Source organism: Loxodonta africana, chromosome 5 (assembly GCF_030014295.1).
Source record: "Loxodonta africana isolate mLoxAfr1 chromosome 5, mLoxAfr1.hap2, whole genome shotgun sequence".
Classification (NCBI taxonomy): Eukaryota; Metazoa; Chordata; class Mammalia; order Proboscidea; family Elephantidae; genus Loxodonta; species Loxodonta africana.
In genome coordinates this window covers 108,103,187-108,127,754 of record NC_087346.1, presented here as the reverse complement: position 1 = coordinate 108,127,754, position 24,568 = coordinate 108,103,187, and the positions used below count along the sequence as shown (strand labels likewise).

At 42.8% G+C, this 24,568-nt stretch overlaps 1 protein-coding gene across 4 annotated transcripts in view; it reads right to left on the bottom strand.

Annotated features, from left to right (window-relative positions):
* TEC (tec protein tyrosine kinase) overlaps positions 1-22,615 on the bottom strand; it is a 144,278-nt gene extending 121,663 nt beyond the window's left edge. Inside the window, exon 1 of one of the 4 annotated variants that reach the window (XM_023555042.2) lies at positions 22,511-22,615. Coding sequence is in view for 1 of the 4 variants with exons in the window: in XM_023555040.2 (XP_023410808.1) it covers positions 144-191 (48 nt within the window). In the remaining 3 variants the exon portion in view is untranslated. Of the gene's footprint in view, positions 1-143; positions 13,665-22,510 lie in introns of those variants that run through there. The other 3 variants (XM_023555040.2, XM_023555041.2, XM_003415866.3) reach the window with 3 other exon arrangements.
* Positions 22,616-24,568: the final 1,953 nt, after the last annotated feature.

Below are 24,568 nucleotides of genomic sequence, written 5' to 3'. Positions count from 1 at the left end.
GGCATTTCTAATTTGCCCCTCCTCCCAAGAATGGACTGAGCACAGGGCCTGGAGCCAGAATATTTGGGTTCTGGCCTTGGCTTTCCCAATAACTACCTGGGTGACCTTGGGCGACTCACTAGCCTCCATGGGCTGAAAATTACCTTTTCATCAGCTCTCTCCACGCCCAAGACAAGAGGCACAGGAAACATTCTGTAAAGAAGGGGAAGAGTTGTTACAAGATAGAGACATGGAGACAGACTGACAGGCAGATGAAATGGACAATCCCCTACCAGAGCACAAACAGGAATACCTAACGCCTTAACTCAAGATTTCCCAATGTTTCTCAGAACACTAAAATAAAAAAAAAAAACCACTGCCACTGAGTTGATTCCAACTCACAGCGACCCTTTTGGTTAGCAGCCAAACTCTTAAACACTATGCTACTGGGGCTCCAGGCTCAGAACACTAGGACCTGTCAAATGATAACACAAGCTTTTATCACACTACAACCTCATAAGAGCACAGGCACTAGCTGGCTGGCTTTATTCTCTACTGTAGGACCAGCAGCCAGCACAGTGCCCAACACATAATATCATACTATGTGTTTATAGCATGCTGGTTGAATGAATGGTTGAATGAATAAAAGAATGAATGAACCAACAAACAAATATATTTGTGAAAAGCTGGGTTAAAAAATATCCAACTGGTTTCTTGTCTGCCTTACCCAGAGTCTTTAATATGTGAATAGGCTCTGTGAACCACACAGAATGCGGCATTTCCCCATCTTATTTGATCCCAGAACTGTATTTCCCTTTAACCTTATTAACATCCCTCTATAAAACACACAGTTTGGGAAACATCTTAAGCTTACATAAGTCATCTTCACTATCATGAAATAAATAAGTTATCTTACTCTTTATATATATAATTAAAAAGCCAAGTAATTTGATTCATATCTAGTATGCAGCTGTCTGATTCTCATTTAAAGCGTTTTCAGGTAGCCTACCACTTTCTCCCAGTACCCCGCCCCTTTAAATCTCCCATCACCAGACAGGGCCTCAATCTCTCCTATCTCCTAAGCAGCAGGTAATGCCTCAATGTCCTGCCTGGTGGCCCTGCTCTGCTCTCTGCACCTGCATAACCAGTATGCTCTGCAAACCCTTCCACCTCTTCTTCCACTCTCTCTTCTACCTACATACACATAGCCTTAGTATGAACTTTCTTAAACTGCTTTAATAGCTCCTCTTTCCCTTTTAGAATCAAGCCAACAAAGTTTTAATCTTGGCATTTACAATATCATTCCAATCCTGAAAATTTTTCAAAGTACTTCCTCTCCTTTTATAGTTAAAGGCTGCTCTTTCTCTTGCATTCTCTTGCTTGGACCATATTTAGGGTCATTCCTTAACCTTAAGTAAATATACTCATGTCCAATCCAATCTGGGCCCCTCTTCATTTTCCACCACTTATTTCCAAGTGATCAAGCAAGTAAACACAACTGGCCTTTTCATACCTCCAAGCCTTTGCTCAAGCTGTTCTCTCTACTTGATTCTTCCCTCTTTATCCACCTGTTGAAATCTTATTCATTTTTCCAGGTCCTGATCACAGGTAATCTCCTTCATGAAGACTCCTTTATTTTCCACTCCTGTCACAATTAACTACTCCCTTTCTGTCCCCAAGGCAACTTCACAATTTATCAAAGTCAGACATATAAGGCTGGTTGTACATATGAATGCAGAAATGACAGGCAGAGTTGGGATAGAAGACCTTAAAGCAGGTGACTCTATCAGGAGAATGACCAAGGGATTGGTGGCAAAAGAAGAGACTGGGAAAGTATTTGCATGAAGGGCTTGAACCATAAAGAAGGAAGGGTTTTTGCATGAGGGCAGAAATGTGATGACCTGGAAGCACCACAGAAAAGCCAGGAGGCTAAGGGACAGAGAGCTGTAGGGAAGAGAGTGTTCACATTCTCTGAGGTGGCTAGAGTGTGGAAGAGTTGAGTCACAATAGAACAATGCTCTCAGAGGGCCATTGGAAAGATTTGGGAAGGAAGCCAGCAGAAGGATGGAAGTTCAGAATCATAGGGGGGTTGACAGTACATAAGAAGACAGCTGATCAGAAAGGCTAGTAGCCAAGGAAACTGGGAATAAGAGGCAAGGCACTGGCCTAAGATGGCTGAGGTTGCAGATGGTGTCAGAGGTCTGATGAGTTATGCATTGGACAGTCTTTGATGAGCATTCAAAGAGTAGGTTGACAAGTAGTTTGCAGATGTCTATGAAGAACAGATTTCTCTAATGCTACACTCATGGCACAACCCTTATCCCACCCAGATCCATGTGTGTGGGCTGTGCCATGTAGAGGGGACAGAGGAGCAGAGGGGAGGATATGGGTATGCTCCTTCCTTCCACGAGGACAGGGCTTGTAGACCTGAAAGGGAAAGCTCAAGCTGAACATAGTACACAGTCTGCTGTTGTGGTGGTGGTTAGTTGCTGTCGAGTCGATTCCAACTCATGCCGACCCCATGTGTGCGGAGTAGAACTGCTCCAAAGGGTTTTCAAGGCTGTGATCTTTTGTAAGTAGACTGCTGAGTCCTGGAGTTCAAAAATGCTGCCTGTGCTCTCCCTACTGCTTGGTGCTACTTCTCTCTGCAAGATGGCCTCATTCTCTCCTACTGCAAATAGCTTCCTCCATGGAACAGGGAAAGATGGCTACCAGGAGCTCCAGGTGACACCACTCCAGCAGCAAAAAAATCCCAGAGGAAAAGAGTGCGTCCTTTCCTAAACTCTAACAGAAAAGGATCCTGATTCAGCCAACTTGAGTCATGTGCTGAACCTTGAACCAATCACTTAGCCAGGCAGAGGAACTTCTCCGACTGGCCAAACCTGAGTCAAATGCCTCACCTAGGGTTAGTGTAAATTCCACCCAAACCACATAAACTGGGGATAGAGTGTTTCCCCAAAGGAAGAAAGTCTGGGTAAACAAATAATATATGTCCACTACCGTGTGTCACTTGTCAGCAAGGCCCAGATACCAAAAGGGGAAGCCGAGTCCTGGTACTTAAAGCATAGAAGGGCTTTGAAGTCAGACAGAACTGGTTTTAAATTTCAGCTTTGACACTACCTGTGCAACCTCAGGTAAATTACTTTACTTTTCAGCGCCTCAGTTTCCTCATTGTAAAATCAGGATAGTAATAGTACCTACCACCTAGAGATGCTTGTGAGGATTCAGTAAAATAATGCACATAAATTGCTAATCACAATGCTTGATACAAAGTAAGTGCTCAATAAATGCTAGCTATTATTTTTTTTATTATTAGTAATAATAATGATAATGACAATTGTTATTATTATTAGAACAAGGACACCACATGAAGGGTGAGTTGCGACTCTGTGAAACAGAGAGCCCTGTCAGCATTTGGATAAATCAGCCCTGGGTCAGGTATCAGTAAAGGCTACTCAGGACACAATACAGGGGCCCACGAATCAACACTGAGATAAAAATTCAAATCCATAAAAGTGTTAAGCACCAATGACACCAGGGATAAAACTATGAATAAGATGCACATGGCTTCAAGGTAAACTGCTATGAAGAGTGACTGGCTGTGTGACACTCAATGTTGACTGAGACTGCTTTGGTACTTTCGGCCACAAGCTGTGGGCAGGAGGACAGTGCTGAGCATACAAGAGAACAACGCAATGGGTCCAACTTTTGCAATGCTAGAAAGGCATAGAAGAACCACCACCATCAAAAAATGCCTTTGCATGAATTAGGGAAAAATGTCTCTTCCTTTAAAGACTTTACTTCCATCTTTCAAAAGACCTGTTGCAGTAAACACACAAATCTAGTATGCCTACCATGTGAATGACTCAGTGTATAACTGTATTTTACAGTGTATAACCTATGAAACTGTTCATGGTAGCACTGGACACAGGCAAGAAAAATGAAATGATGGCTGAGAGGGGCCAGGGGGTAGAAGTTGGGGTAAAGTACCTGGGAGTCCCTGGGCCTTTGGGGACAGACAGTACCTTCTGCAGCTAGTACAACTGCAGAGTTAAATTCTTAATTTTAATTTAAAACTAAAACAGTATAAAATATTTTCTGTTAACCACAACCACATTGTTTTGGTAGGGCATTTCACTTTATCCATTACATTGCATAAGATATTACAGTGCTCCTGTCAAGCTCATGAATTTTTTCTAGTACAGTTATCCCTCGGTATCTGTGGGGGGTTAGTTCCATGACCACCAGGATACCAAAATCCACAGATGCTCAAACCCCTTGTTATGGATTGAATTGTGTCCCCCCAAAATATGTATCAACTTGGCTAGGCCATGATTCCCAGTATTATGTGGTTGTCCTCCATTTTGCAATCTGATGTAATTTTCCTATGTGTTGTAAATCCTAAACTCTGCCTGTAGTTAATGATGCAAGATTAGGTTATGTTAAAGAAGATTACGATGGGATGCAACACCCTTATTCAGGTCACAGTCCTGGTCCAAACTAAGAGGAGTTTCCCTGGGGTGTGGTCTGCATCACCTACTACATTAAACCACATTACAAGAGATAAAAGGAAAAGAATCGAGCAGAGAGATAGGAACCTCATGCCACAAAGAAGGGAGCAAAGAGATAGTGACCTCATGTCACCAAGAAACAAGCACCAGGAGCAGAGCACATCTTTTGGGGCCAGGGTCCCTGTGCTGGGAAGCTCCTAGGCCAGTGAGAGATCAATGATAAGGACCTTCCCCCAAGAACCAACAGAGAAAGAAAGCATTCCCCGGGAACTGGCACCCTGAATTTGGACTTCTGGCCTCCTGGACCGTGAGATAAAAAATTTCTGCTTGTTAAAGCCATCCATTTGTGGTATTTCTGTTATAGCAGCACTACAGACCTAACACACCCCTCATGTAAAAGGCATAGTATTTGCATATAAAGCTAGAGCTGGGGCGGAGACTGTGAGGTGTCCACTGGGCATGCGCACATGCTCTGGCAGGTTCTGGTTCCCACCAGGGTTGGATGTGGGTAAAAAAGAGGGCTTTGTTTTTCCTGGCTATTCCCTTCCCACTCAAGGAAGTGGTGGGACCATGTGGGCACCCGAGTGGGCACAGAGCTCACCTAGGGACACCCAGGCTGAAGATCAGGGGCCGACCAGCAAAGCAGAGTTGGCATTTAGAACACAGGCAATACTTTGCTAATTGCTCCTTTGTTTTTGGAATTTTCTCGAATCTTTTTTTTTTTCCAAATATTTTCAATGCACGATTGGTTGAATCTATGAATGTAGAACCCGTGGATACAGAGGGTCAACTATAATCTCATTAGTAATTTTCTATAGGTTATATCTTGAAATTATAATTTTTACATACTGGGCTAAAACACGAAACCAAACCCAGTGCCGCACTGGCCTAGATGATATATATTATTAAAATTAATTTCACCTGTTACTTTTTACTTTTGTGGCTACTAGAAATTTTTAAATTACATATGTGCCTCACACTCACCCCTCACCCCACTGCTGTCAAGTCGATTCCCACTAATGGCGACCCCATGTATGTCAGAGTAGAACTGCACTCCATAGGGCTTTCACAGGCTGTAATCTTACAGAGTCCCTGGGTGATACAAACAGTTAAGCATTCGGCTGCTAACCAAAAGGCTGGCCCATTCAAGTCCATCCATAGGCACCTTAAAAGAAAGGGCTGGCCATCTACTTTCAAAAAAGCAGCCATTGAAGACTCGATGGAACACGGTGCTACTCTGACACATAAGGTATCCCCATGAGTCCAAATTAACTTGATGGCAAAATGCTTTGTTTTAATCTTACGGAAGTAGATCACCAGGTGTTTCTTCTGTAGCATCACTGGGTTGATTTGAACTGTCAACGTTTTGGTTAGCAGCTGAGTGCAAACCATTTGCACTGACTCACAGAACATTTCTATTTGTCAGTGCTGCTATGAAGACAACTTAGGATCTACAAGATTAAGGGGTTTGGGGTGGTACCCAGAGGAACTGGTTGTTTTGGTTTTGTTTGAGGCAGACCTTCACATTTCCTTCTAGATTTCCCAACTCTGTTTACCAGGAGGGAAAATAAGAAAGAAAGAGAAGAGGCACACAGCCTAGTAAGTAGAGCTCAGTAGAGCTCTTGGAGGGAGCTCTGAAGTCAGAGTGCATTGCTCCACCGCTTACCATTTACCCAGTGTTATAGACCCTCCTTGAGCTTCAGTCTCTTCATCTACAAAATGATGAAAATAATCTTAAATTAAATGGGATAATCGATGTAAAAAGCTTAGCATAGAGCCTGGTACACCATATGTGCTCAATAATATTGGAGTGGGGTATCATTATTGGGGAATAAAAAATATGAATGTCTTAGGTTGGGTTCTCTAGAGAAGCAAAACCAGTGCAGTGTATAAATACATACATAGAGAGATTTATATAAAGGAAATGGCTCACGCAGTTGTAGAGGTTAGAAAGTTCCAAGTTCCTGGGTCAGGCTAGAGGCTTCTCCTGACTCAGATAGCGTCAGGTGCTGGTGAATCCAAGATCAGAAGGTCAGATGGCAGGTAAGCTTCTAGCTCAGACCCAAGAACTGGAGGTCAGATGAACAGGGGCCAGCTGCAGGATCCAGAGCGAGCAAAAGCCAACAAGCTTCGCCAGAAAGTCCACCTATATTGGATACAGGCCACACCCCCAAGGAAACTCCTGTCATGGATTGAATTATGTCCCCCCAAAATGTGTGTATCAACTTGGTTAGGCCATGCTTCCCAGGATTGAGTGGTGGTCTTCCATTTCATGATTGTAATTTTATGTTAAAAGGATTAGGGTGGGATTGTAACACCATCCTTACTCAGGTCACCTCCCTGATCCAAGGTAAAGGGAGTTTCCCTGGGGTGTGGTCTGCACCACCTTTTATCCCTCAAGAGATAAAAGGAAAGGGAACCAAGCAGAGAGTTGGGGACCTCATACCACCAAGAAAGCAGCACCAGGAACAGAGGGCGTCCTTTGGACATGGGGTCCCTGCACCCGAGAAGCTCCTCGAACGGGGTAAGATTAAAGACAAGGACCTTCCTCCAGTGCCAACAGAGAGAGAAAGCCTTTCCCTGGAGCCGACACCCTGAATTTGGACTTGTAACCTACTAGACTGTGAGAAAATAAATTTCTCTTTGTTAAGGCCATCCACTTGTGGTATTTCTGTTACGGCAGCACTAGATGACTAAGACAGAATTTGGCACTGAGAGAGTGGGGTGCTGCTCTAACAAATACCTAAAATGTGGGAGCGGTTTTGAAACTGAATAGAGTTGCAACAGTGGCAGAGGACCAGCGCAGCAGAAAACCTGCAGTGGAAGAGAAGCGGCAACAGCAGAGAACCAAGTGTAGCAGAACCGGGAGCCCAGCACAAGACGGTGCTAGAGCCGACCGTGGAGCGAGAGAGCTGAGTGCCTGTGTGCAGGAGGCTTCCTGGTGGAGTGGGGTGTCTCTAGGCACTTATCGATGGAATTAGGCTTGCTGGCCCACAGAGCCAGAGAGCTAAGTGCCTGTGTACAGGAGGCTCCCTGGAAGACTGGGGTGCCTCTCCGCACTTATCGGCGGAGCTACAGAGCTTTGGAGCACTTGCCCCAGCAGGGCAGATGCAGGTGGGAGGCCCGAGGAGCTGAGAGGCCAAGAAACCAGGAAGCAGAAGCTGAAGAGACAACACAAGAAGCTGAGCTGCCTTAGTGTCAAAAGGTATGGCCATGACCTCAGGGATTTCAAAGGGTAGAGCCATGGCCTCTGGTGTTTCTAAGGGTAGAGCTGCCACTCAGATGGACTAAGACAATTGTGGGCCTAAAGCCAAGGGAGCAGAGTTGCTGTCCCAGTGGGCCCAGAAGGCGGAGTTGAAGCCCAGGGCTGAGTGGCCTCCACTCAAAATCCGGAGAGCGTAGCCAATATGTAGAGTCTGGAGGGCAGGGCCATTGTGTAAACTGTCTCAGAGAACACAGGATTATTTTCAAAGCTTTGAGGGCTAATATAATGTGTTCTGCTGACCTGCTTGGTGCCTGTTATACCTTCTTTCCCTCCAGTTTCTCCCATTTGTAATAGTAATGTTTAGCTTGTCCCTATTCTGCCATTGTACCCTTGGAAGCAGATAACTTGTATTCTAGGTTTCACAGATGAAGAGGAATTTTTGGATTTTGGACTTGGAGTTAAGACTTTTGCTATGATATGATGGGGTGAATATGTTTTGCATGTTGCAAGGATGTGATTTTTGGGGGGCCAAAGGGTAGAATGTCATAGACTGAATTATGTCCCCCCAAAATGTGTGTATCAACTTGGTTAAACCATGCTTCCCAGTATTGAGTGATTGTCCTCCATTTCACGATTGTAATTTTATGTTAAAAGGATTAGGGTGGGATTGTAACACCATCCTCACTCAGGTCACCTCCCTGATCCAAGGTAAAGGGAGTTTCCCTGGGGTGTGGTCTGCACCACCTTGTATCTCTCAAGAGGTAATAGGAAAGGGAACTAAGCAGAGAGTTGGGGACCTCATACCACCAAGAAAGCAGCACCAGGAGCAGAGGGCGTCCTCTGGACATGGGGTCCCTACGCCTGAGAAGCTTCCTCGACTGGGGAAGATTAAAGACAAGGACCTTCCTCCAGAGCCAACAGAGAGAGAAAGCCTTTCCCTGGAGCCGACACCCTGAATTTGGACTTGTAACCTACTAGGCTGTGAGAAAATTAATTTCTCTTTGTTAAGACCATCCACTTGTGGGTATTTCTGTTACAGCAGCACTAGACGAATAAGACAACTCCCTTTCAAATGATTGCTCAAAATAGATCTCATCATGGAAATGGTTACATTATATCAGATCTCATTATGGAAGTGATTACATCATCATATAACTACCAAACTATACCATAACTGCCAAACCACTGAAGATTACAGCCCAGCCAAGCTGACACACAACCCTAACCATCCCAGTGAAAATGAATGGTTTCCCTTGTATCATTTAACTTAGAATATCATGGAACAAGATGGTGCATGTGTCTCTTCAGCATTTATTTTTCTAAACTGAAGAGTTGGGTGGAGAGTTTTACTCCATCTTCTATTTAACTGATAAATTTATTTATTGCTCTAAGTCCATTATGTCTTTAAGGGACACTAATGAAAAAGGCAGAAACTATTTCATATGCTGAAGTATCATGAAAACAGGTAAGACGGCGTTTCTGAATTATTTATGAAAACAGTCAAGATTTAGTTAGCATTTTAGTTCCAAATCATACACTTATTGAATGTTTTCAGGCAAGAGTTTAAAATAATTCCTAAATCAATTTCTTGAGCCAAAAACTGGAATCTCAATATTCTGCATGCACAGATGGATTCATTCATAACCAATTTCTTGCCATTTTACATAAATTTAAAATCAGCAGCTTGGCTTTTTAGTGTCCCAGTAGAGTCACTGTTGACTATAAACTTGCAGTTTTCACTGTGTACTACCTCTTATGCATCTTTAATTTAAAAATATATCATTAGACTAGTTTAGTCACATCCGTATCCTCAGAAATGGCCATTGGTTCCTGATCTTTGTTCTGTCTCTCAGTCCCCTCCCTATTCCTGATTTTAAAAACATTTCTCCCAACCGCACTCTGACTCAATTTATTTAATAGCTTTTGATGTGGAGTCTTTTCAAAATTGCTTTGAAAATCATAGGTTATCCCTGGCTTCCATATTTATTTAATGCTTTTTAAGAACTATAGTGGATTCATCAAATATGATTCTCCCTTACAAAGGAGTAGTCTAACCCCCCAAAAGGTTATGTTTGCTAAAAACTATGAAATCCACTTTCCCTACACATGCATACTCATGCAGAAATTATTTTAGATTACACTGCTCCACAAAGTCCAAGAAAAATTCCACTAACGGTAAGTTAAATTTACCTTCTAATTCTCAGCAAGCTATTACCCTCTACGAGGCTCACTTTTCTCATCTTACAATAGGCATAATACATGTGCCCTTTGCCAAACAGAGCAAGCCATGTCATTATTCATGAATGTATATAAAACACTCGGAGAAAAGCTCAAAGTCCTTTATAAGCATTAGGCCATGAATCTTTCTGAAGTGGACTGTTAATTATGTGCCATTATGCTTTGTTTAATAGATGGAAAACTTGAGGCACAGGAACATAATTCCACTTAATAGCTGACTTAGAAATCCAGCTCAGGCTTTCCAGGGCTTTAAACATTAGAATATGATGTCCAAAAAAGAAGTCAGAGGAAAAATCTGAATAGGAATTCACTCTGCTCTTGTTCTTTATCAAGAAACTATGTTAATAAAAAATTCTCTAATGTTGTTGGTTGCCCTGTTCATTCAGCTGGGCCCTGCTTACTTATGCAGTCTAAAAATGGGGAAATAGGTATGAGGACTGGAGTTCCCTAAGGACATATGATGCCTTTCTGGCTCACAGGAAGGTCAATGAACCCTAGACTAAGGACAAAGGTCAAATGTAGTTTCACGGATATCATAACAAACTCTACACCTTTTGTTAGTGATCCCTGGAAACTTTTCCCACCATATATCTGGTAAAAGAAAATGAGCCATCCAAGGCACGATCGGTCTCTATTCACCTGAAGCAACAGAGGAAGGAGAGTTAGGGAATAGGAGGATATGGAATGTATGGCTAATTAATTGCCTCCATGAACAACTGCCTCTTTTGCCATGAGATTACAAGAGCAGGATGGTGCCTGGCTACTATTACTGAACATTTTGATCAAAGATTCCATAGGATTATCCTGATCAAAAGGGGGAAAATGCAGAAGAAAAGTTCAAATTCTCATAGAATCCAGGCTTCCTGGAGCCATGGAGGGTGGATGAATCCCTGAAATTATTGCCCTGAGATCATCTTTACACCTTAAACCAAAAATATCCCTTGAAGACTTCTTAAAACCAAATAATAGTTTAGCTTAGTAAGTAACGAATGTCTGTCTTGATCATTATGCTGTTTTAAGAGCTATCTATATGGGATCAAATTGACAACAGCAACTCAAAAGATTAAATAGGAAGCTTAGAGGGCAGTGAGTTTATGTTAATGGAGGGAGAAACAACTCAGAAAAGGAGAGAATGGTTGCCAAACTTGAAGAATGTAAGCAATGTCACTAAATTGTACATGTAGAATCAGTTAAATTAGCGTGTGTTTTGCATGTATATTCTCAACAACAAAATTAATAAAATCATTTTTTTTTAAAAAAGGAAATGAGACTACAGACATCACTAGCAAGAACACAGCCTCTGAAATGGATTTGTCAAGTCCTCCAGCTTTATCTGACTATAACTGCATGCGGAACATAGCCTCAATAGCTCCACTTACACCTTCTGTGCTTCCTTGTACAAAGGAGAGGCTGCTGATCTAAAAGATCAAAAAAAAGGAAAATGGAAACTTTATATAACTCCTCGAGCGGATGAGATGGTTTCCCCCCCCCCTTTTTTTTTTTACTGTTGTTAAAGTATTTATAACACAACATTTGTCAGTTCAACACTTTTCAGGTAGCTTACGAACTTTTTTAAGTTATTATTTTGAGTCCTTCTGACAATGATTGATTTGTTGTTGCTGGGTGCCGTCAAGTCAGTTCCAACTCATAGTGACCCCACGTACAACAGAATGAAACAATGCCCGGTCCTGTGCCATCCTCACAATTGTTGCCCTGCTTGAGTCCATTGTTGCAGCCACTGTGTCAATCCATCTCACTGAGGGTCTTCCTCTTTTCACTGACCCTCCACTTTACCAAGCATCATGTCCTTCTCCAGGGAAGGATTCCTCCTGACAACATGTCCAAACTATGTGAGATATAGTCTCGCCATCCTTGCTTCCAACCAGCATTCTGGTTGTACTTCTTCCAAGACAGATTTGTTCATTCTTTTAGCAGTCTACGGTATATTCAGTATTGGTATATTCAGTATTCTTCGCTAACGCCACAATTCAAAGGCATCAATTCCTCTTTGGTCTTCTTTATTCATTATACAGCTTTGGCATGCATATGAGGTCATTGAAAACACCTTGGGTCAAGCGCACCTTAGTCCTCAAGGTGACATCTTTGCTTTTCAACACTTTAAAAAGGTCTTTTGCGGCAGATCTGCCCAATGCAATGCATCTTTTGACTTCTTGACTGCTGCTTCCATGAGCATTGATTGTGGATTCAATTAAAATGAAATCCCTGATAACTGCAATCTTTTCTCTGTTTATCATGATATTGCTTATTTTTCCAGTTGTGATTTTTGTTTTCTTTATGTTGAGTTGTAATCCATACTGAAGGCTGTAGTCTTTGATCTTCATCAGTAAGTGCCTCAATGATTAATAGAAGCTAGAAAACCTTAATCTCTGAGTGGTATTTTGAGAAATATTCCCCAAGGAAGCAATCCCCCTAAAGGGAAAAAAATGCAATGACAACACTACTCACTTTTAAAAAGTTGAAAAGTGTCCCAAATGTCCAACAATCTGGGGAATGACTCAAAATACCATTATATACTAACATGACTGAATACCATGTAGTTATTAAAAATGATCATCACTTCTACAAGAAAATGCCTATATGAAATGTTAACCAAAAAACATTATGCATAAACTGTAACATCATAATTACATGCATATTAACAAAGATTATGGAGTTTAGAGTCACATAGACAGTTGCATACAATGCTCTTTAGGGTAATTATTTTCTGCAAAGTTGCTAAAGATATTTCAAAGGTAAAATGATGACAGAGGTGACTGAGAGGGGATTCACAAAAAAGTTCTCTCTGGAGTGGATTTGGGCTATTTTTAATTTGTACATTTCAGTATCGTTTAAATTTTTTTTTAAGAACGGGTATATAAAACTCCACTTTTTTTTTTTTTTAAATGACTACAGAGAGAGCCCAAGGAGCCTTAGGAGTCTGAGAGCCTTGGTAGCATACAGGAGATGCCACCTCTTGGTCTAGGGAGGCAAGAGGATGTGCCATCAGCTCTGAGGAAAAAAAAATCTTCCAGCTAAGACTCCAGAACCCGTGGAAAACAATTTTTCAATGCAATGCTTCTAAGACTGGTTTAAATGGGTGACAAATTAAAAATCCTTTTAAAAAATTAAAAAATATTCATACCTAAATTTATACATCTGACAATATTGATAAATCAGTTAAATTGTATTTGTTTCTCTTCATGACCAAATAATCAAGCATTTTTGTCAATCAAAGCAGGAAAATGAGAAAGCCATCTGCCTTCTATGAAACAAAAATAATCCCAATAGTAAAAACAAGCCTTACTACATACTTAGATATTATTTGCATAAAAATAAACCTCGAAATCACTCCTTTGTAGGAAACAAAAAAAGCCTTAATTTCATTTTCTGAGTGGTTATGTGGAGATCCCACAAGTTATGGCTGAAACGTAACACTTGGGGGCACATAACAACATAACGAGTTTCTAAGGAAACAGTACAAGAACAGACACTGCTGGAATTCTATGCAGGGTAAAGAGAAAAAGTTAAAACTTGTTCCTATTAAATCGGGTTGGAACTTCACAAAAACAAAAGATAAAGAGAGAAGTATATTTGACAGGGAGTTTGCACTATAAGCACCTCATACAGTACATGAACATTTAAATTCTGGTATTTTAATATTCCATGGGTGTTTCCAAAACTTTTCACTTTGAAAAACAAATGATATGCAGTTTACAAAAGGAAAACACACACACACATATATGTTTTATATATATATATATATATAAACAGAGGTCTCCTTTCTAGAAACCCAAAACCTACTGGACTAGACCACTTAATTGGCACATTCTTCCCTCCCTCCTCCAAAAGCAATTCTTTGTACAAAGCCATAAAAACCAAGATGATCACAACACTATGCTCAGAAGAAATACATGGGTGGAAAATACTAGAAATATACGTTGACCTTTTGTCTTGAACTGAATTATGTCCCCCCAAAAATGTGTGTATCAACTTGGTTAGGCCATGAGTCCCAGTATTCTGTGGTTGTCCTCCATTTTGTGATTGTAATTTTATGTTAAAGAGAATTAGGGTGGGATTGTAATACCCTTACCAGGTCACATCCCTGATTCAATGTAAAGGAAGTTTCCCTGGGGTGTGGCCTGCACCACCCTTTCTCTCTCAAGAGATAAAAGGAAAGGGAAGCAAGGACAGAGTTGGGGACCTCATACCACCAAGAAAGCAGCTGCTGGGAGCAGAAAGCATCCTTTGGACCTGAGGTTCCCGTGCTGAGATGGTCCCAGACCAAGGGGAGACAGATGACAAGGACCTTCCTCCAAAGCTGACAGAGAGAGAAAACTTTCCCCTGGAGCCAGCATCCTTAATTCAGACTTCTAGCCTACTGGACTGTGAGAGAATAAACTTCTCTTCGTTAAAGCAATCCACTTGTGGTATTTCTGTTACAGCAGCACTAGATAACTAAGACACCTTTCAAGAATGTTTTCAGTGAGGAATATTTCTAAATAATATGAGAAACAATGCACTTCGAAAAACTGAAATTGGATGCTCTATGATTCAGTCTATATAGCCAAAATAAACTGAATATTTAGTCAAGAAAATAATGAGCTTAGTCTATTGTCCACAAGTTGGATAATTATGACCAAATATCTTCTTTTTTTTTTTTCTTAATTTCAAAATGTCTAGAATTACCTGAGAAATTTATGCTGTACGTTGATCTCAGTATTTATTAGGTGCTGTGTTTTTCCCTAGGAAAGTTTACAATCCAGCTGAGAAAACAAAAAGAATCTACATGAAGCATCTAACACAGTAGAAAAAAACTATTCCTCATGGAAAGAGAGGTTATAATGACTTCAAAGGTTCCATTTAGAAAAGGAAAGGCTGCCTGAGGAAGCACAACGAGGGGAAAGAGCACTACAGGTATTCCCATTGGCCAAGCTTGGCTCATAACGTTACCTAGTAGATTACAGCTGAATAAGCATTTTCTAACCACCTTTCCGTTGCTATCATTCTCCAGAAAACAAGCCACTGCTACACCAGCTCTACGATAGCCATTTGCAGCACTGTTTTCTTTCTTCTCAATGCATAGCCACCATCATGGAAATACAGAGTTTTGCTTTCTCTGTGCAGGTAAGATGGTTTGGGAACAATGGGTGGAAGTTGATTCTTGTGATTAGTCTTCTGTGTGTAAGCGTAAAGTAATACTGATGTTGTAACTATTGGGAGAGAATTCTAGAATGTCACACGATTTTAAGGGAGCCTGGGGAATGACTCAACTGGAAAAATGGTATTGGGAAAACTGTGACCATCTGCAGAGGAGCAGGGTATATCAGTCATCTCTACTGACACCAACCAGTAACAGGAACTTGATACTCATTCCAAGAAGGGAACAAGTTTGGAAACAGGAAGAGAAGACACTGCTGCTGGTAAGGCAAATGTGTGATAAACTGGCCTCCAAAAGGAAATAATGGCAACTTCCACTGAGGTCATATGGCCACCTGTGACACTGGGCCCATCTTGCAGATTAGAATAATATTAGACTTACGGAAGTTGGACTTCACCAAAAGGTAAAACTTTCAGAAGCCAAGGTGACAAAACAAATCCTCCTAAGACAAAGTGAATTTGAGAAATAGGAACGGGGGCTGTGTACCCAGTAAACTATGTACCACCCAAACTAGGCTTTAGCCACCTTAGCTAGTTTAGTAGGGAATAAGTTTTGCCTCCCATGACAACTGTGATCAATTGGTAATGGATGCTTAGAATGTTATAAAAAGGAATCTTAGTCATCTAGTGCTGCTATAACAGCAATACCACACGTGGATGACTTTAACAAACAGAAATTTATTGTCTCACAGTCTAGGGAGCTAGAAGTCCAAATTCAGGGCACCAGCTCCAGGGGAAGGCTTTCTCTCTCTGTCGGCTCTGGGGGAAGGTCCTGTCATCAATCTTCGCCAGTCAAGGAGCTTCTCAGCACAGTGACCCCGGGTCCAAAGGTCGGGCTATTCTTCTGGCTCTTGTTTCTTGGTGGTATGAGGTCCCTCTGTGTCTCTGCTTGCTTTTCTCTTTTATATATCAAAAGAGATTGACTTAGGACACAACCTAATCTTGTAGACTGAGTCCTGCCTCATTAACTGCCTCTAATCCTGCGTCGTTAACATCACAGAAATAGGATTTACAATACATAGGAAAATCATATCAGATGAAAAATGGTGGACAATCACACAATATTAGGAATCACAGCCTAACAAAGTTGACAGATATTTTGGGAGGACACAATTCAATCCATGACTGAATCTAAGGTCCGAACTGGACTTGGTGAGAACATATGTCAGGACTGGTTAGAAAATGTTTACTGTGGGTAAAGGCAAGGAAAATAGCAGCACATCAAGTTAATCTCTGGTAAAAATGAAAAACTAAACCCGTTGCCACTGAGTTGGTTCCAACTCATAGTGACCCTGTACGACAGAGTAGAACTGCCCCATACAGTTTCGAAGGAACACCTGGTGGATTCGAACTGCTGACTTTTTGGTTAGCAGCCATAGCTCTTAATCACTACGCCACCAGGGTTTCCAGTCTCTGGTAGAGGGTGGTTAAGAAATCTAGATTCCATTCAGACAGGGATTGGACGGGACAATTGGATAGAAAATGATACTGGTGAAGAATGAGCTTCTTGGATCAAGTAAACACATGAGACTGTGTTGGCAACTCCTGTCTGGAGGGGAGATGAGAAGGCAGAGGGGGTCAGAAGCTGGCCAAATGGACATGAGAAGAGAGAGTGGAAGGATGGAGTGTGCTGTCTCATTAGGGGGAGAGCAATTAGGAGTATATAGCCAGGTGTATATAAATTTTTGCATGAGAGACTGACACGATTTGTAAACTTTCACTTAAAGCACAATAAAAATTAAAAAAAGAAATCTAGATTCCAGGCATTCATAGCAGACTGAAGAAAAACCTCTACTTTCTCTCCTTTCTAAAAGCCCACTAGAATGACAGTAAAGAGAGTTTTTTTTTCTTTAATGTATAAACCACAAGGATGGAGAGAATGAGTGAGTAGACAACAGCAACACGCTAAGAATATGCACCAGTAGTAAATGACTTAGCAAACCTGTGAAAACCAAACCCAAAGCTGGTAGAGTGAGGGGAGCCAAGAAACCATAGACCATAAAAAAAAAAAAAAAAATCTCCAAAAGGCTGAAGGCAACAGGAACCTCTGGTTGAGGGACTGGTTGAAAGTCTCTTCAAAAAGTAGTTGGATCCCCCAGATTCCTTCAGTCACTCCCAGCAGTTGGGTGACTGCCCTTTCTCCTCTCCGGCAAAAAATCTGGAAATTTTTCCCCTTCCTGGAGAGCATAAAACAGAGGATCTTTGGATTGGGGCATATTAGGCACAGCTGAGGGGGGGGGTATTTTCCTGAAAACAGCAAGGTGAAGTTATGTGAACATCTGCATACTGGATGCTAAGATTTCCAGCCTTCCTCTCTCCTTGGTACTCCAAGCTGACTGACAGACAGGATCTCCCTCACTCTCCAGGAAAGAGATTGGAGAAAGCTCCTCTGAGGACTCCAACCTGTCCAAGAGGAAACACCTAAACATAATGATATCAGAGGTTCCCCAAATAAAGGGCCCAATCAGATCACCCTACAGTAGAGTTCCCAACCAACAAGGCCACCCACACTTTCAGCTTTTAATCCCTCACTAAACGTGAGCAGAAAACTAGAGGCATCAGAAATACAAGGAAAGCCTCTAACATGAAAGATAGAGACTCAAACAAATGAACAGAAAAATCAACTTGGGGGAAACTGAGTCTGTGTAGGAAGGAGAAAATTTCCTCCAAAATTATCAGTAAGCTTCTCAGGGAGATAAGAGAAGACACTGAAACCATAAAACAAAAACAAGAAAGAAACAGACACACACATACACAAATATATGTATATATACACATATGTATACTCAAACCAAAACCCATTGCTGTCGACTTGATTCCGACTCATAGCGACCCTATTGGAAAGAATAGAACTGTTCATAGGGTTTCCGAGGCTGTAAATATTTTTAGGGAAGCAGACTGCCACATCTTTCTCCCACGGAGCAGTTGGTGGGCTTAAACCATTGACCTTTCAGTTAGCAGCCTAACCATTTTGGCACCAGGGCTCCTTTCTGCATATGTATACAGAGAGCAAAAGAGGGCTTTTAATTTGAAATATTAAAAAGATGATTACATTAATGAAAAACTCAATGAGCAGGTTGGATGATAAAGTTGAAAACTACCTCCTGAAAAGTGGAACGAAGAAATAAAGAGACAGAAATTAGAAAAGAAAATTCAAGGCCCAGTCCAAGATATTCACTATCTGAACAATAAGAGTTGCTAAAAGACACATCACAGAAAATAGAGAGGAGGAAATTACCAGTGAGATAATTCAAGAAATTTTCCCTAACTGAAGAAGGTAAGTTTCCAAATTCAAAAAGCCCAGTACAACAGATGAAAACAAACCCACACCCAGGCACAGCATACAAAATTTCATAATTTTGGAAGCAAAGAAAAACTTCTATAAACTTCCAGAGGGGACAAAAGAGGGTACACAGGTTACCAAGAAAAAAATGAGGAATCAGAATAGCTTTGAATTTCTCAACACCAAGACCACAAGCCAGAAAGTAATGAATGAAGCACTGCCTTCAAAGTTCTAAAGGAAGTAATTTCCATCATAGAATTCTATACTCACCCAAACTATCAATTAAAAAAAAAAAAACCAAACCCAGTGCCGTCGAGTCGATTCCAACTCATAGCAACCTTTTAGGGCAGAGTAGGACTGCCCCATAGAGTTTCCAAGGAGCACCTGGCAGATTCGAACTGCTGACTTTTTGGTTAGCAGACGTGGCACTTAACCACTATGCCACCAGGGTTTCCAAACTATCAATCTAGTCAGTGGAAAATATGTATTTTCAGTCAAAAAATAGAACTCCCATGCTTCCTTTTCCAGGAAGATATTGGAGGATGTCCTCCAACAAAACAAAGATACAAGTTGTAGCCATAAAGAAAAAGAAAAATGAGTTCCTGAAACATCCTGGAACATGGATGAACCTAGAGGACTTTATGCTGAATGAAACAAAAATCACAAAAGGACAAATGTTGTATGATCTCACTTTTTATAAAATCACAAGAATAGCTATATATACAGAGACGAATGAGTTCATTCGTGGTTACCAGGGGTGGGGTTGGAGGAAATGAGAGGGGCATTCATTCTCTAGACGGTAATCATTTTTTATTTATGGCGATGGAAAAGGCAGCACCGTATGTGAGAGAGGTGGGCACAGCTTTACCAAGGTACCTGCAGCCACTAGGCTATATACACACACACACACATAAATGCTATCTTATATAAAATTTTGCAACAACAACAAGCAAAATTCATACATGTGTATATGCAGATATATAAAAATAGATATAAACAAATAAAGGTCACATAACCAATCACCTCATGGGATTCGTTTTCTTGGTTTGAAGATTTAGAGTCATAGTCTCATGGAAAAACTCGGTCAACTGGCAGAACATAGTTTGTAAAGTTTATGTTCTATATCCTAGTCCGGTGAGCACCACCCAGGGTTTTAAAAGTCTGGGAGAGGCCAACTAAGATACAGCTATTGGTCCCTACTAAACCGGAGCAAAAGAAAAAGAAGGAAACCCAAGATTCAGAGAAGGAACCGGTCTACAGGACAAATTACCCACATGAACAATACCCTCCTCTACCCTGAGACCAGAAAACTAGGTGGTGTCTGGCTACCAGTACCGTATGTTCTGATCAGGACCACAGTAGATGGATCCTGATAGAGAGAAAAATGTAGAACAGAACTTCAAATTCTCAAATAAAAATCCAGACTTACTAAACTCACTGTTCATTTCTCCATTAGGTTGGACCACTTAAATGAACAATTATAATCCAATCTAAGAAAGAACTGGTTGAGTTAGGACTGAGACAAAAAGGCAATAAGAGAATTTGGAGATGGAGGCAACTATCAAGCCTCTTTCCTCAGGGGTTTTTTTCCCCCAAAGCAATTCTCAAGGCATAAGCATATGGTACCGGGTAATTTTACAATTTCCAGTGACCAGGGGCCAGTTTCACTCCTTTCTTATCAGACTGTATCAGACTAGAATGCCCAATTTACAACCTCAATCCAACCAAGGCCCCTGCACTTTGCACATACAGACTGGACAAGAAAAGAGCATTTTAGGGGCTCTGAAACAAGTGACACTGCCATCAGCAGACATTTACCAAGGATCCATAGGGGATCCAGCACCAGGTGAAGGTTAGCACCCCTGCCAAGTCTGTGACCAAGTCTCCCTACCCTGGGCAATAAGGTAATTCCCCCTGGAGGTGGGAATCCCAGGAGGGGTGGAGTCAGGTGGAGTGGGGTAGAAGCCAAAGAACCAGAAGAGCTGGGGTGGAGAGGAGAGGCACCAACTCGGTCAGCCTGTAGGGAAAGGTGTGGTTGGAGACCCAAAGCGTGTGTGTGTGTGTGTGCGTGTGTGTGTGTGCGTGTGTGTGTGTGTGTGGATACCCTCAGGGTGTGTGTGGGGGGGTGTGGGTGTGGGTCAGGGGGGCGGAGGTGAGTTAAGCAGGGCAAGGAGACCAGCAATTCTTCTCCAAGCATAAAAGTGGGCCACATACTGCCCACAACCTCTCCAACCACCCTGTCAAAGGTCAACTTAAGAGAGCAAAGGTAGCCATTCTCTGATCACCACAGTCTGATAAAACACAGCCCTTGTCCTAGAGGAACTAGCTGCTGAGGAAACATGACGATTTTCTAGATACAGTATAATTAGGTAAACAGATTGAAAAGGCTAGACTATACATAATATTGTCTCCTATCTGGGACCAAAAAACCAAAACACACTTCCTTCGAGTCAATTCCGACTCATACCTACCCTACAGAACAGAGTAGAACTGCCCCCACAGGGCTTCTAAGGAGCACCCCGTAGATTCCAACTGCCGACCTTTTGGTTAGTAGCTGTAGCTCTTAACCAGCTCTTAACCACTACATCATCAGGGATCCCTCCTATTTGGAAAGATTTGAAAATTGTAGTATAAGGGCTTATGTGGGGCAAAGGTATTGTCAACTAAAGCATAATGCTGATTTGCATGTGTTTACAAAACTTGCCCTATACAGTTCCACAAACGGGAAGAATCAAGATTATTAACATAAGATTAGGTTAATTCGAGTATAGGGAAAGCACAAGATTCTTTAGCACTGAAATGTAACTAAACTGAAAAAATACTTTCAAGTAAATAAGGAGAAGGTAACACATATATTCTTTTTCCCCCATATGAACCACGGCATTCCGTATGATTTTTTGTGAGCCAAGGAGCTACCACTGTCACAAACTAGCCTGTTAAACCCCAGTACTGTTTTGGGAAACCCGCTGTTTTATATTGTTTTCTCCCCAGTTCTTTACGGGAGAATCTTCTAAGACGGAGTAAATTCTCAGAATTTCTTGAGGAAAACGGGCACTCACTGGAAAAACACACGGCATGTGCACAAAATGCTTAAGTATGCTGGGCAACGTTCAAACCCACTTAACCACCAGCCTTTCTGTTGTACCAAGTCACCACTGAAATCAACCCTTCTAATCAAACATTATAGTTTTCTGAAGAATAGCACTAGATCAGGTTGTTTCCAAACCTGGTACACAGCAACGTATTATTCTTCCATAGGGGGTAAATAACTCAGAAGGAAATTTAGGATAGGAGGGAACGCGCGCACACTAGGGTCAAGGCCCTAGTTTTTTCAATTCATGGATGCGCTAAGCTCAGTTTTTCAAGATTCAAAAACAAGTGCCCAGAAAAAAAGACGCGCTTGGTGGGGTGAGGCACTCTGACACGTGCAACTGTGGAACTTCTTCGATTTTGCTGGGTTTCAGTGAAGACCAAGCTGGCACCCAAGTTGAGAAGAGGGATCAACTCTGCTGCACAGCCGGTTAAGTGAACCCAACGCTGAACATGCTACCGAGACGGCCTTGGCCCTGGGACCCGAGGGGAAAAGGGGCGGGAGCTCTTAGGGAGCCGAGCGCCCGTGCCTGGGAGGTGGAGAGGCGGCAGCTGCCGGGAAGGCGCGGCCACGCAGGGGCGCGCACCTGTTCTTTCTTCCTGAACCAAGGGACGACAGGGTCCCTCACCTGACACGGCACGTCCGCGCTCGCTGGGGCCCAAACCAAAAAAAACAAACCCGTTGCCGTCCAGTCTATTCCTTTCACAGCAACCCTATAGGACTGGGCAGAACTGCCCCATAGGGTTTCCAAGGCTGTAAACTTTACGGAAACAGTTTGCCACATCTTTCTCCCGCAGAGCGGCTGGTGAGTTCCAACCGTGGATCTTTCGGTTAGCGGCGGAGTGCTTAACCACTGCGCTAACAGGGCTCCTTCACCGGGGCCAGGAAGGGAGAAAATCCTCCTCCGTTCCAAGAGGGTCAGTCTTGCGGCATGTGAAAGTGACCTCTCGCCGAGGGCGTCCCCATCCTGACCCTTCCCCACCCGGAGTCCTGCAGAACCCTACCCCCCGCCTAAGGCCGCCCTGGCTGGCGCAAGGAACCCTTACCTGTCTGGAGCGCGCCAGCTGCACCCAGCTCCGCAGGGTATTAAGTCCAGCCAGAGCCGCCGGGTCGGAGCGTCCAGAGCCGGGAGCCCGCCGGCCCCGCCCCCATAGCTCCGCCCCTAAAAAATCACCCCGCCCCCAAAGCCGGTCTAGCCCCGCCTCACTGCGGCCCTCGGCGCCGGGCTTCTGAGGGCCAGCGACGGTTTCGAGGCTCCCCCGCCCAGTCAGGCAGGTCGGACGCCGGGTCTCAGCTACCGCCTTCCGGTCAAGGCGTCGCGGAAGTCAGCGAGTGCGTCTCTTTTGTTCCACCGCGCGGCGCTGGACCTCCCTGGTTCTGAGCTTCCTATTCTAGGAGAACCAATGCGCGAGGGTTCGGGCTTCCCCGACCCGGGAGAACCCCGAGCAATGCCACCTGTAGGTGGCTGGAGGCCCTGTTGGAATTAGGAACCGCACCTTCCTTTCCGTAAAGCAGTGGCAGGCCGGACCGGTGCAGTGGAGCGAAGCAACAATTTTACCAAAAGAATAAGTCATTTTACTTTCAAACCTGGGCAACGGAGCGTATCTGATCCGCTTATAGGGTCACATGTGCTTGTTATTAATGTATTACTTTATTCACTCATTGAAGAGTAGTAACCAACATTTATATGTATAAAACTTACTATGTGCCAGGCGCTTGTAAGTACTTTACATATATTAACTCAGCAATTCTCTACAGTAGATATTGTTAGAATCCCTGTTTTTGCATACGGCGAAACTGAGACAGAAGTTAAATAACTTGCCTAAGGTAAGGTACCAAAAAGAAAAAAAACAACCACAAACCAAACCCGTTGCTGTCAAGTTGATTCCGACTCATAGTGACCCTACTGGACAGAGTAGAACTGCCCCACAGGGTTTCCAAGGAGGGCCTAGTGGATTTGAACTGCCCACCTTTTGGTTAACAGCGGAACTCTTAACCACTACAACACCAAAGTTTCCTAGATAAAGTACCAAACCAAACCAAACCCACTGCCATTCAGTCAATTCCGACTCATAGCGACCCTATAGGACAGGGTAGAACTGCCCCATTGAGGTTCCAAGGAGCATCTGGCAGATTCGAACTGCTGACCCCTTGGAAGCAGCGATAGCACTTAACCACTACGCCACCAGGATTTCCAGATAAAGTACCAGGGCGGTGCAAATGGTTTGTGCTCATCTACTAACTGAGCGTGGCACAGGGGTTGAGAGCTCAGGCTGCTAACCAAAAGGTCAGCAGTTTGCTCCTTGGAAACCCTGTGCAATAGTTTTACTCTGTCCCATAGGGTCTCTATGAGTCAGAATCAACTCTGTGGCAATGGGTTTTTTTTTTTTTTTTTTTTTTTATGGTTCACTAACTGAAAGGTTGGTGATTTGAGCCCCCCTAGTGGCACCATAAAGGAGCCCTGGTCGCACAGTGGTTAGGAGCTAGGCTGCTAGGGTCCAACACACCAGCCACTCCTTGGGAGAAAGATGTGACAGTCAAGCTTTGTAAAGATTACAGCCTTGGAAATTTTATGGGGTAGTTCTACGCTGTTCTACAGGGTTGCTGTGAGTCCAAATCCACTTCAGGGCAACAGGTTAGTGACCCCATAGAAGAAAAGCCTTGGTGATCTGCTTCCATAAAGATTGCAGCCAAGAAAACCCTATGGGGCAGGTCTGCTCTGTAACACACAAGTTTGCCGTGAGTTGGAATAGACTCTAGGGCATCAGATTTGTTTGGGGTTTGGGTTTTTGTTTTTGTTTTTTAGGAGAAGGAGTATTTAAGGGAGCCCAACTAGGAAATTGAGAAGCTGGGATTCAAATCCAGGTAGTCCTCTGCTGGAGTCTACACACTTAGCCATTGCTACCCTGACTTCTCAAAAATGTGAGTGTCCACCATGTACCAAGAGCTGTTACAGGCCTGAGGAATACAAAACAAGGGTCAGCCCTCAAGGAGCTTTTATTCCAGTGTGAGGAGAAAGACAATAAATAATCAACAAGCAAGCAAAAAATGATACCGTTTCACATGGGAGAAATGTCTTGACTAAAATGAAGCAGGGTGATGGG